Source organism: Antechinus flavipes, chromosome 4, assembly GCF_016432865.1.
Source record: "Antechinus flavipes isolate AdamAnt ecotype Samford, QLD, Australia chromosome 4, AdamAnt_v2, whole genome shotgun sequence".
NCBI classification, from domain to species: domain Eukaryota; kingdom Metazoa; phylum Chordata; class Mammalia; order Dasyuromorphia; family Dasyuridae; genus Antechinus; species Antechinus flavipes.
In genome coordinates, this window is record NC_067401.1 from 408,958,592 (window position 1) to 408,971,938 (window position 13,347).

At 34.3% G+C, this 13,347-nt stretch overlaps 1 protein-coding gene across 1 annotated transcript in view; it reads right to left on the reverse strand.

Moving 5' to 3' along the window:
• Positions 1 to 13,347, reverse strand: part of HMCN1 (hemicentin 1) — a 503,334-nt gene that overhangs the window by 370,974 nt on the left and 119,013 nt on the right. The window contains exon 2 of the mRNA XM_051998776.1: positions 7,885 to 7,955. Within this exon, the coding sequence (XP_051854736.1) occupies positions 7,885 to 7,955 (71 nt within the window). The remainder of the gene's footprint in view (positions 1 to 7,884; positions 7,956 to 13,347) is intronic.

The following is a 13,347-nucleotide window of genomic DNA, read 5'->3' on the forward strand; positions in this document are numbered from 1 at the left end:
CTCTTGGAAGTCCCACATACTTAACTCTTAGTACACTCATTACTCATCTTTGCCTCTTCCTTACTTCTCATCCTGAGAGTAAAAAACTGTAGTTATTCCTCTAAAACTATAAAGAAATTCAAGCAGGGAACTAAATATATACAGACAGGTTCTTTACTGATGCTGAGGAGTTTAAGACCCAAACCTGAAATTTAAAAGGAAAAGAAATAACAAATCAAAATAACCATCTTTCCTAAGCTTGAAAATAATCTTCTTCATGGCTCCCTCACAAATATACTTAAAGTCTTATTTAAATATTTCATTCTATGTTTAAGACACAAGTGATGAAATGGAAAATATCAGATTTAGGTTAAATTTACTCTGTCACTAATTGTTCAATTTGAGATTTAGTAAATGTGAGAGGGTGAAGGAAGAAGGCTTCTAAAAAGATTAATAGAACTTGCTGAGGGGGATGGCAGAGCAGTACCCAATTCTTCCCATGATTCCTCTTTCTCCTAAAACCTCAAAGGAAAAGTATGTAAGTATAGTAATTTGATAAGAATGCTATGGCGACAAATGTTAAATAGCGCAGGGCCAAGCACAGCTCCTTGGGGAGACTCCACCAAGATATGAAGAAAAAGCCATTTTTGTAGCTATCACTCTAGTGGTAAGGAAAATATTAGTCTATTGTCCGACAGCAACACTCACAGTCTGTAGTCCTAGCGACCAGTTGTTAACCATTTTGGAAAGAGTTGAAGGTGCAGATGACTAATTACATTACTCTGACATAGTTTCTCATACTTCCAGTATGACTCTCATCTTATTGGGCTGAGGATAGCAGAAGGCACATATATTCAGTGACTGAATTTGTAGAACAAGTTGCTGAATGTTTTAAAATTCCAGATTCAGTTGGTAACCCAACAAAGCTTGGGTACAATGCAAATAGGTCTGGACTGGGTGTCACATATGAGCTTTCAAATTCTCATTCTGACCCTTGATGACTGTGATCATGACTTAGTCATTTTTCCTCCCCCAGGTATCAAGTTTTCTCATACAGACAAGGAAGTAATTGGGTCAAGGGATCTCTGAGATCTCTCCAACCTCAAAATTTGTGTTTTTAAGAAATTAACTCTAAATAAAAGAAGGTATCTAACTATTTTCTATCTCCCTGGCAAGTGAACACTGAAATTACACTCATCACTTTCCCTTCTCTCTTATAAAATATATATCACCACCAATCACAAAGAAAAGGAGAATGCTTATTAATAGGCAGTTTTCAGCTTCAGTTGTTTTTATTGGGTTCAACTTTTTATGACTCCATTTGGGATTTTCTTAGCAAAGATACTGGAGTGGGTAAAAATATATATCCTTCTCCAGCTCATTTTACAAATAGGGGAGCCTAAGTAAACAGTTAAATGACTTGCTCAAAGTTACACAGTTAGTAAGTATTGGAAGCCACATTTGAACTCAGGACTTCCTGATCTCAGGATTTCAATCTGTTTCCTCCACACTATTAATAAGCACAGCAAGACCTAATGTGAGAAACAACACACTATCCATCAATCAGTGAATATTTATTAAGGATTTACCTATCTTCCCCTATGTACCAGCAGATGTGCAAAGTCCTGGGGCTACAAAAAGGAAGTAAAATAAAAATTCATTATTCAAGGAGCATATACAATCTATTGGGGGAAATACTATACAGGACTATACAATATCCTGATTTTTATTTCCTTTCTTTTCTCTTGCTTTAGTAAATATTCTTACTTTCCTACTTCTTAGCAATTTTCTTTAAGGTTACAAATCAGTTTGGGGGCAACATTTAAGAATTAAACTATAAGAAGGAATTCTCTCTGCAAAACAAAGTTCATAAACGGAGGCCAAAGGTTTTACCATGGCAACTTATTTTGCTACAAACATAAATAAATTAAAACTCCAACTTCATTAGACTGTCCTCATTTTCACAGCAGAGAGGTAGGTAGGTGTCCAGTTCACTCTTACATCTGTTTATAGCATTCTCCTAACCTCCCTTGGCAGCTTACTCTGTCATCCAACTGTTTTGATAATTACAGTTTAACATTCATTTCCCTCCTAATCTTTAGTCTGCCAGAGCCTAAGCCTATTTATTATTTTTCTGTTCTCATTAAGGAATGAAAATAATTGGACAGCATCCCCATCTTCACCATAAATCTATCCAGTTGCTATGTAATGATTCTCTTCACTTTTTGGATTTAATTCTTGATGATCAGTTTCTTTTTTCTAAGTTGGTTTCCTTAAGCAACTTCTCAAAGGAGAAGCATCTGTAAGATTTTTTTTCCTGGGATCTGCCATACATTGAAACATAAAAACTGTAAATCTCATAGCTATCAAGATAGCTTCTTAGAAATTTTCTTCACTTGTGGACTTTTAAAATATTTGATTCTTGTTAAGAGCAAAGGTTGAAAGTGTATTACTTAAATTGCTATAGAAGTAGACACAGCCTCAACTTTATTTCTTAAAGAATTTGCTTTGAGTTAAAGCTTTTCATTGCATATTTATAAGGTTTCATTCCCAGAGCTCCAACTTATTTGCATGCTATTTGAAATAATTTGTTTTCTCTTCTTTTTCCCAAGAGAAGCTGAGTTGTTTTTAAAATGATTTTTCTGTGTTATAGATAAGTGGGGGTAGAAGAGAATGAAATAAAAGCTACAGATTTTTTTAAGTTTACTGGTCTTTTCAACAAAATCACAATGCTTATTTTCCCTACAAACTGTAATTCACTCTATAATTACAAGTCCATGATATATAAATTATGTTATAATTTATTATATTTATATGTAATATAACATAAATAACAAATGCCATAATTCTGGCTAACCTTTGTGATACACATTAGAGAATAGTTCATTTGATTTACAACAAAATTATTCTCTAAGCAAATTTCAAAAATCTTCAGTGCATGAGAAATAGTCATTAAATACATCCCAAAATGGGTTGAATTATACTGAATTGTATTTTGAGAGAGGGATGCTATAAATGCCTAATGAAGAAATGAGAAAGGACACCAACATATTTTTAAATCTGGAAGTAGTTCCTAGTATTGCAAATTTGAGGTAATAAAATATAGTTATTTCTCCTTCTAATCGTGAGTTTTCTTAGGAATTTCTCTAAGATTTAGAAGGGCTATCCAACAAATGACTATGACCTGTAAGCCAGAATCAGTAGTATTTGACACCCAGTAGAAGTTTAATAAATGTTTCTTGCATGAATGAATGTTCTTTTGCAATGACTGTAGAAAGGAGTGAAAGAAATGATAGGAAAATATTAAGATAAAACTTCTTCCTTACTTTTGTTATAATTATTTATCATGGAACAGAGTTTTATAAAATTGTCCACTGATATTAAAAAAGAAAAATATTTTGCCACTCGTTCAAAAAGTATGATCCATATGACTCGGGATTCTAGATATTAATAGTTCTGAGGAAGTTTTTTCCTATCCAGTGGTTTCAATCTCGTGGTTGACTCTTCGTGACCCCATTTGGGTTTTTTTTGGCAAAGATATTGGAATGGTTTGCAATTTCCCTTCTTCACCTCATTTTACAGATGAAGAAACTGAGACACACATAATTCACAATTTCAGGCCTGGCACTTAATCTACCATGACACTTAGCTACCCATTGAGCTCTATTAAGTGCTTGATAAATAATTGTTTTTAAAAAAACAGATCAGAAAGGACTTGCACTCAGGTCCTTCCTGACTTCATGCCTGGCACTCTACCCACTGTGTCACCCTGCTGCCTGAATAAGGGTAGTGCAAATTGTATTTACTTTGTCAATGGTGTAGATAATACTGGCCCTAGATTTGAGAAAATTTGAGTTCAAATATTGCTGCTGATACACACCAGCTACATGATTTTGAGGTAAATCATTTAACCTCTCTCAGTACTTCAGGAAATTTTTATAATAGGGGTAAGTATTCTTGTTGGGAAATTCATGTACCAGTGAAATCAAAGATCCAATAAAATAAAGAAAATAATATTTTAAATTTACTTTTTATCTTCATTTTTTTGCCCAAAGGGATGAAAGCTGTTTGAAGGACAAATATCATTTTCTTTCTCATTATATTCTGGTATCTGTCACAGTACTTGGCATAGTTGGTACTTAATAAATGCTTGTAATATGAATAAATGATTCCATGTTAGCTATTTTATATAATTTCAAATTGGAACCTACATAGGCAGTTTTCTTCCTCTTCTTCCATTTTATATCAAAACATCTTTAATTAGATTTTCAAAACTCCAGGTAAATACCAATTACCAACTCTTGCTAGATGTATGCTTTCATTAGCCAAGAGTTTATCCTTCCTTTATTTTAAGCCAAATTTTATTCCCAAACAAAAATTTCTTAATCTTCATAAATTTTCTTCTCTATTCTGAACCCCTTGTCTTTGATGGGCAACAATTATGCGAAGGCTTTTCAATATTTTATCCAAAGCTTCCTAATGTTTAACAAAATTAATTCTGACAGTTTATTTGTGCTTATGGGAAGAAACTCCAAAGAGAATAGTGGCCATCTTGTTACTCTTCTAGCATTTCCTTCTTATTTGTCAGAATCTGGTAAAGAATAGGAAGTCCCCTGCTGTACCTTTTGAAAAATCAAAAATATTTTTAAAACACCGCATGAATTTATCAGCTCTTCTGCTTCCAAAAACCTGCATACTTTTGGCAAATGCCCAGGTAATTCAAGTTCATCTATAACTCAACAGGATGACTCCATACCAGGTTTATGACTTGTTTCCCATACTCTTCTTACAATTCCTCTTTCCTACTTTTTGCCTCACTGGATATTGAGGCTTTCATCTTGGGGCTGCATCTATTTAAAAAACAGATATCATATATATATAGAGAGAGAGAGAGAGTGAGACTATAGTGAGACTTTATATTTTCTACACCTTTCAAACAATTGGGTGGCTAATAGTACTATCTCCCTATGAATAGCCCCTCCTCTGTTTTTATGACATCACTTCTTCTCTCCTGGTTCTTTTATCTGTTCAACCACTTCTCAGTTTCTTTTGCTGGTTCACCATCTATGTCATACTCTCTAACTGTGGGTATTCTCTAGAATTCTGTCCTAGCTCCTTTTTTCTTTTTGATTACAATCTCACTTAGCCATTTCTGTCTCTTTTCCTACCTAACTTTAAATCACTGAATGGGTATTGCATCAAACGAAGTAAAATATGGGAAAGACCTTAGCTTAAAAAGATCAAGGTCTCCCACTGCCTCTGAGGTCATCTTCAGTCATCTTAACATGGTCTTGCCACTGAACGTTGATGATTATGGAAGAGAGAGTGAGGCTGATGATTTTGCTCTGCCTTGCTTCACTTAAATCCAATTCACTTCAAGTTAAGATATCACCCTCCTGATGTAATAGATCTTCTTTGAGAATGAAAGAGGAACAAGAATGTAATTTCACTAGATGATCTCATCGGCTCTAAAAGATTCAATTATCTCCTTTATGATTCTTATAGTGAAGCCACAATTACCCATATCCAACTGTATCTTAGACACTTCAAATTGTATGCCCATAGATATTTTCAACTCAACATGCTTAATACTAAGCCTATTAGCTCCCCTCACATTTTTTCTTACCTTTGAAAGCATCGTCATTCTCTCAGTCACCAAGGTCTGAAAACACTGGTCATCCTGAATTCCTCAGTTTTGCTCACTCCACATATCTAATATCTTGCTGAATTTTGTCATTTATACCTTCACAACATCTCTCATACAAATCTCTTCCCTTCATTCACCCAGCCACAATCACTTTCACCTAGGGCAGGACTTGAACATTTTCCACTCAGGATTCCTTTTCACCTGAGAAATTTGTATGCAACCCTATCTACGTAGGTATAAAAAAACAGGCATACAAATTAAACATTTATTGATAATAAGTCATAATTTTGAAATCAATACATTTAGTTATATGACTCCACTTGGGATTGAGAGTCACTGATTAAGAAGCTTTGACTTAGACAATTGCAATTGTCTTCTAATTGATCCCCCTGCCTCCACTGTCTCCTCACCTCTTCATTCCAATATATACTCTATACAACTATCAAGGTAACCTTCTACACATGTAGATCTGACCATACCATCTCACCACTTACTCAGTGAGTATCAGTGGTCCTCAATCACTATCAAGATAAATATAAAAACCTCTGACATGTAAAGCCTTTTTCTTTACCTTTCCATCCTTATTTCATCTTATTTCCCTTCACATATTTTGGGAATCATTTACACGACCCTAATTTCAGTTCTTTGAAAATGATATTCTATCTTCTGAATCTGTGATTTGTGCTGACTGTTCCTTATGTCTGGAATGCCCTGGTTCCTCATTTATGAATCTCGGCTTCCTGGCTTCTTTTAAGGTTCAGCTCAAATCTCACCTTCTAGAAGGAGCTTTCCCTGGTCCTTTCAGATGCTAATATCTCCCTCTTTCAATCAACTCCATCTACTCTGTGTATATATATATATTTACATTTTTGCTTCATCCCTTGAAGTGCAGGGACTTCTCTTTCTTTTTTTGTATTTATAGCACTTAGCTTGGTGCCTGATGTAGAATAAGTATGTAAGAAATGCTCACCAACTGCTTGACTTATCATTGAAATGTGTTTTATTATAGAAAATCAATCCCAAAGCATTTGTGTTTCTTTTCAGAGACAATATTGCTTCCACAAATAGATTTACTATGGTATTTTAACATATTATTTAAATTAAGCTAGGATTTTCAAAGGCTGTTATAAGATAATACAAATAACAGGTGTCTACCTGTTATCCAGAATTAATTCTATCTGTGTTTGGAAAGTATCATAATTAGTAGGTTAATTACTAGATAAGCATTATCTAGCCAAGTCAACTCATGAAACATATAAAAATATTAAAAGGTCTCAGTTCACTGTGAACCCCTTTCACTAGTGAAGTGCAATTGATCAAGTGTGTCAAGTATGCAACTACTAGTACCTTAAATTTGAGATCTTTGTCCAACCTAATATCTTATTAAATAAGATATATCAATATTACATTTCTTCAAGACATAAGAAAGTTGCAGCCAAGCAATTTATAGTCACTGTAGAGATGAAGAAGTTGATTGAAGTGGTTTTAACACATCCCCAACATATATAGGAAATATTTGTTAATGTTGAATATGGAATCAGAATGACAGGTTCAAAGCCTGCTTCTGACCTTTGCTGGCTGTGTAACCATGAGCAAGACACTTAATTTCCTGGATACTCAATTTTCTCATCTATAAAATGGAGAACATAATAATTGTATTCACCCTAATTTATTACTGTAAAGTTCAAGTGTGATAATATAGCACCTCCATTTTAAGGAGTAGGACCAGGTCAGCTATATTTTCATTCCTCTATCAGATGGACTCTTAACTTTTTGGACTTTCTCTACCATGCCATTTGTACCAAGTATCTTCTTCTCTTCCCATGTTTCCCCAATTTATTCATCTTCTACTTATGTGTTGTTTTTTCTAATTATAATATATGTTCTTTGAGGATATTTGCCATTTTAATCTTTCGGCATTGATTTGTATATGTCGCTCCTAGCACAGAGTAGTGTTAGGTTCTTTAAAATGCATGTTGAAGAATTGTTGATATTTATCAAAATTATCTATTTATATATTCTTGAAATGGCACTGGAAGGTTATTTGACTACACCTACTCATCTCTTTTAATATCTGAATTAATAATTGTTACTTTTATTACAAATGGACAATGAAGGCAACTTTTAATAGAAAAAAGCAATAATATATATTTTTAAAAATAACAAAAAGTCATGATTCAAGAAACATGGAAACAAAAGGTCACAATGTTTTGTTACAAAGGAGGAAGAACAATAAGAAGAGAAAGTCAACAACTCACCTGAACATAGAGTTCTCTGAGTTCATACTGAAATTTCTTGGGATCTGTGGTGATTGTTACTGGCCCAATTTCTAAGGAAAAAAGAATGTAAAGCACATTAATAAGAATTTGTAGACATCATCCAAATGCATTTTTATTATAAGTCTTTACATTTTACATCAAATTACTGATTCATAAAATGTTTTAGAAAAGCATGAAAAACAATCAGTAATTTATTAAAACCAAAATATTAATCAATTTAAAGTCAACTCTCAGTTCTTCACAAAAAAGGGGGGGAAGCATGAATCTGAGTAAATTTGGTATAATGCTACACACACACACACACACACACTCTCTCTCTCTCTAAAGGTAGATTCAGGTACCTGACATCTAAGTTTAGCCACTCCAGAAATATGAACAGAGAAGGACCCTTTAACCTGTCTTAGCTTTTTCATCTTCAGAAATGTGATGACATTATACACCAAGGGAAACAATTAATGTAAAAGCACTTTGGAAATTAAAATATGCTATGATTTAAGATGATTTAAGATAGAAGATAATGCTAAGTCATTTTCGACTGCTTTTTCTCTCTGCTACTTTTCAGCTAGGCCTACCCTCTCCAACCATTACTTATCACACATTATCCACAACCACAACTTTTATGGCGACTGCCACCTTTCTTATAATTATTAATATTTATACTACTACTTCACCTGAAAAGCAATAGGTTAAGTGTGTGCTAAAATGTGGCTTCAGTAACCAAACCATGCTGAATAATAGGTTGGACCTAAAGAGGCTAGTTCTGAATAACAGAACCAATTAAAAGTTAGGTTGTATAGTTTAGTCCACATAAAACAATATTTTAATCTTTGCTTCCAGAATCATTTAATCTTTTTCATTGTCTACAAATTCTTAATGACTAATCCTTTTATATCAACTTGATTCATCAAAGACCATAATTAAAAGAGTATTAAAGTCTTTCAAATTAAGAATGACTTATATAGTATAACTGCTAAGGAAAATAGAAAGATTTTAAGCAACCTACATACCAGTAAATTCAATCAGTGATATGGTCCATAGTCCTCTATTTATGATGTAACAAATAAAAAAGACCATTGTGTTTTATTTAACAGAAGAGTCACAGGGGAGCTCTTATGAAGTGCTTTATGCTTTCAAATAAGTTTTCTCTATGATATCATACATATCTAATACACACATGCAAAGGAGGACATCAAAAATAAATGAAGTAAACTAGAAAAAAGAGGTAATGCATATCCTTAAGATCTATATAATTTGTTTCAGGAATTAAATTATAAGATGCTTCTCTCTACTCCCTCTAATATGTTAGTATATTAAACACTGCAAGATGGACACAGTGTTGTGAAAGACCAGAAATAAATAGAACAATTTGCATTCCTTATGAAGCAAAAGTATTAAGTCATATAAAAGCCATATACTCAGTATGTGATAAATGGAGCCACTATATTCTTTTAAGACTAATAAATACGGCTATGTCATGGTATGGTATGGTACGGTACGGTATGGTATGGTATGGTATGGTATGGTATGGTATGGTATGGTATAATATGGCTTATCAGCTAGGTGGTGCAGTACATAAAGCATTGACCCTGGATTAAAGGAATATCATCTTCCTGAGTTCAAATTCTGCCTCATATACTTACTATCTGTGTGACCCTGGGTAAGTCACTTAATCATGTTTGCCTCAGTTTCCTCATTTGTAAATAAGTTGGAGGAAGAAATAGCAAACCATTTCAGTATCTTTGCTAAGAAAACCTCAAATGAGTTCACAAAGAATCATACACAACCAAAAAACTAAACACAACAAATGTTATGTTATGCAGATTATGATATAAAAGGAAAGATTATATTCCAGGCAGTTGCCACACGACACATATATTGGCCAGAATAATGGCAACCTGCTTCCTATATTGTGGGATAATTTCAGGAACATTCAAAATCAAAACTGAAACAATTTAAATGGAAATAGGAAAATAATGGCAGTTTGGTTCTCCAAGGACATTCTATATACTTAAATTGTCCTTCTTCTTGGAGAAGATTGAGGGAAACTTCATAAAATCCTAAATGATGTGTTGGAAAAGAGAAACTAAAAAATTGATTCATGGGATAAAAAGATCAGTTTAGCTCCAAGATCCTGTTGAGGTGTAAGAAATGAGGGGTGAGAGATACCCTAATAGTAATGGGGTCCTCAGGCCAGTGTTGCAGGAGAGGATTTTGGCAAAAAATGGGCTTATTACATTGAGAAATAACTTCCCAGAGGGCTAGTTCCAAATAGGAATTGGCAAAAGTTTGGGTATACAACTTCTGATTATATTAGATTTCTATAGCCCAGGGCTAAGGACTAATCTCCAGATGAATTTGAGGGGCTAATTATGCCCCAGGCCAAGATCTTCAATTGAATAGTAGATGAACATTATTATGGGAGTTTCCCCCTACGAATGAGAGGGTGGGATTGTTCCCAAAGGTTGGGAAGGATTAAGATTTAGGGTTTTTCAAACCCAGGTCCACCCCCCATACACAAAGATCAGAGGAATACAGTTTACATCAGTCCCACCTTCTGGGGAGGTCATCTAGTCATAAATTCAAGTTATGTCAAACCCTGGAGACCCACTTTCTGTAGAGGTCTTTAGCAGTCTCACCATGCCATATCCTGTCATAAATCCCAGTTATGGCCCTAAGTTTAAATTTTTCCTGTAAAATCCACTGATGGGTCATCCCATGGCTGCTGCCCCACTTTGGGTCAGGCTGCCACTGTACTCTGCCTCATAGTGTCTTTCTCTTTTATTCCTCCCTATATCCATACAATATCTCTCATAACTCCATTATGTTTTTCAACTATATTTCTCCTTATACCTAACTTTTTTGGGGTGCTAATGATATAAATTTGTCCCCTTTAACTGTTGTGGGGTCTGATGTACCCCTTTGGGGGAAAAATGTTGTTCCTGAGGAAAATTATTTAAATTGTGTCCCCTTTAATATGTGGGGATAGGGTGATTGGGGTCTCAAGCTCTACCTTGGGAGGCGCACACCTTTCCCAGACAATACACTTCCCAAGATAAGTAATTTCAGTCAATTGGAAATCTAGGCCTGGGGCATAATCAACATTGTGTGGCTCAAACTCCCAGTTAAGTAATCTCTTTCATTTTGAATTGAATTGAATTGAAAATCAGTCTTACATTCATCCAAAGATCAAAAAACCTCAAATTTCAGAAGTTTAATAAAAGGCAACTCTGAACCTGGAATCTTTGCCAAATTCCTAATCAGGAGTTTTGCCCACTAAGAAGGCTGTCTTCTTAGCATAATGTTTTCTTAACCCACTTTTGCTAATTTCTAACCAGGAGCTATTTGCCCTTCTGGAATTAGCCCACAGATGGAGATGTTTTCTTCTCAGTGTAAACGCACCTTTGCTAATTCCCAAACAGGATGCTGCCCACTAAGAAAGCTGTCTTCTTAGTGTAAAAATATCCCCTTTTGCCATACAGACTTTGGGTTTGCAAATTATTTCGCAAGGGACATGGGACATGGACCAGAAGGGATCTCTTACCCTCAATCCAATAACCCTCATCACTAAATCCCTTTCAGGATTTATACTGCCATTTAAGAACATGCCCCAGCCTCAGGGGATGCTCCCTTTCTATTGGGTAACTGTGAGTTCTACTGAGGAATTTGTCTTTCATATGTTCTCCCATTCTATTTCATAATCACCATTCCCATTGTCTATTGTATCCCTACATTTTGTCCGTAACTTCTTCCCTAAATAAATCTACCTTTTGCCAAAGAGAATGGCCATTGTGAATTTTTCACATGACTGAACCCCAATTTTTGTTGCCTACCATTATCTGGTGTCTGCATCACCCACCTCAAACAGAATCCTTTAACCTTTACTATAATTATTATATGTGACTCTACTGCTGACAACAAAACAGGAAAGAAGCAACTGAAAACAATTACACACCTATAAGATACTTTTGGCAACTAAGTAATGCCTTATTTCTGAGAAACATTCAAAAGTATAAGGGATTAAATCAAGCATTATAAACCTTATTATAGTCAGTGAAAAGCAGAGAATATGGCAAAATCTTTACTTATTCTCCCCACTACTTAATTTCATTCTAATTCATCCAATGACAATACTGCTCACTTTAATGCAGTCTTGGGCGATTTTATTTAGTCCTGTCTTCAATTTTGTTGTGAAGGTTTCATATTTGGCCAAAATTACACCACAGATGCTACTACAAAAACAATTTTGTTTTCTGTTATTGTCTGAGCATGGTAGTGTATGTTGAACCTGAGAATCCCTTAATTTCACACAGAGATCCTAGAACTTGACTCCTTTTCCTTCTGGATATATATACTTTAATTACCAGAGGAAGCTGTGAATTTCAGCAGCAAACAGATGCAGCTTAAGCAATTAAGTCAAGTTAGCAAGAATTTTTAAAGCAGTGATAAATTGGACATTCAATGAAAGGCAAAAACAATCTCTGCCCTGGAGGAGCTTACAATTTAATGGAAAAGACTACACAAACAACTATGTATAAATGAGATACTTACAGAAAATATTAGAGGTAATCAAGAGGGAAAATTCTAATATTAGGGCCATCAGGAAAGACTCCCTACCCAAGACAGGATTTTAACTAAGATTTGAGGGAAGCCTGAAGGCTTAAAAGGAATTTCAGGCTTAGGGGAACAATCAGTGAAAATGCACAGAAGCAGGAGATGAAAACATAAATGAATGTTATTTAAAGTTTTTCTCTATTGTTATGATACATATTCAACAAGTTTCCTATTTTATTTATGTTCAATTACCATTGCTGATGAACAAAAGACACAATTCTCCACAAATGGACAGATTCTTTTGTAGAACTAAGAAAGGCTAACTTTTTATTATTATTATTATTATTATTGAAATGATCATTTAAAGAGCAAACTGATTTCAGAAAAGCCTGGAAAGATTTACATGAATTAATGCTAAGTGAAGTGAGCAGAACCAAGAGAACATTGTACAGAGTAACAACAAGATTATGCATTAATCAATTGTGAGGAACTTGGCTCCTTTCAACAATGAGGTGATTCAAGTGTATTGGAATAGATTTGTGACAGAAAATGCCATTCATATCCAGAGAGAGAATTAAGGAGACTTAATGTGGATCAATACATAGTATTTTCACCTTTGCTTATTTGTTTGTTTGTTTGTTTGGGGGGGGTTTCTTTCTTATTTTTTTTCCTTTTTGATATGATTTTTCTTGAAAATATGTTTGCAAGAATTGTGTGAATTTAACCTCTATTGGATTACTTGCAATCTTAGGGAAAGGGGAAAAAAATTGAAACACAAGGTTGTGCAAAAGTGAATGTTGACAATTATCTTTGCATATATTTGGAAAGATAAAATACTACAATAAGAATAACAAAAAATGATTATTTAAATATAAGAAATGGTATATCTTC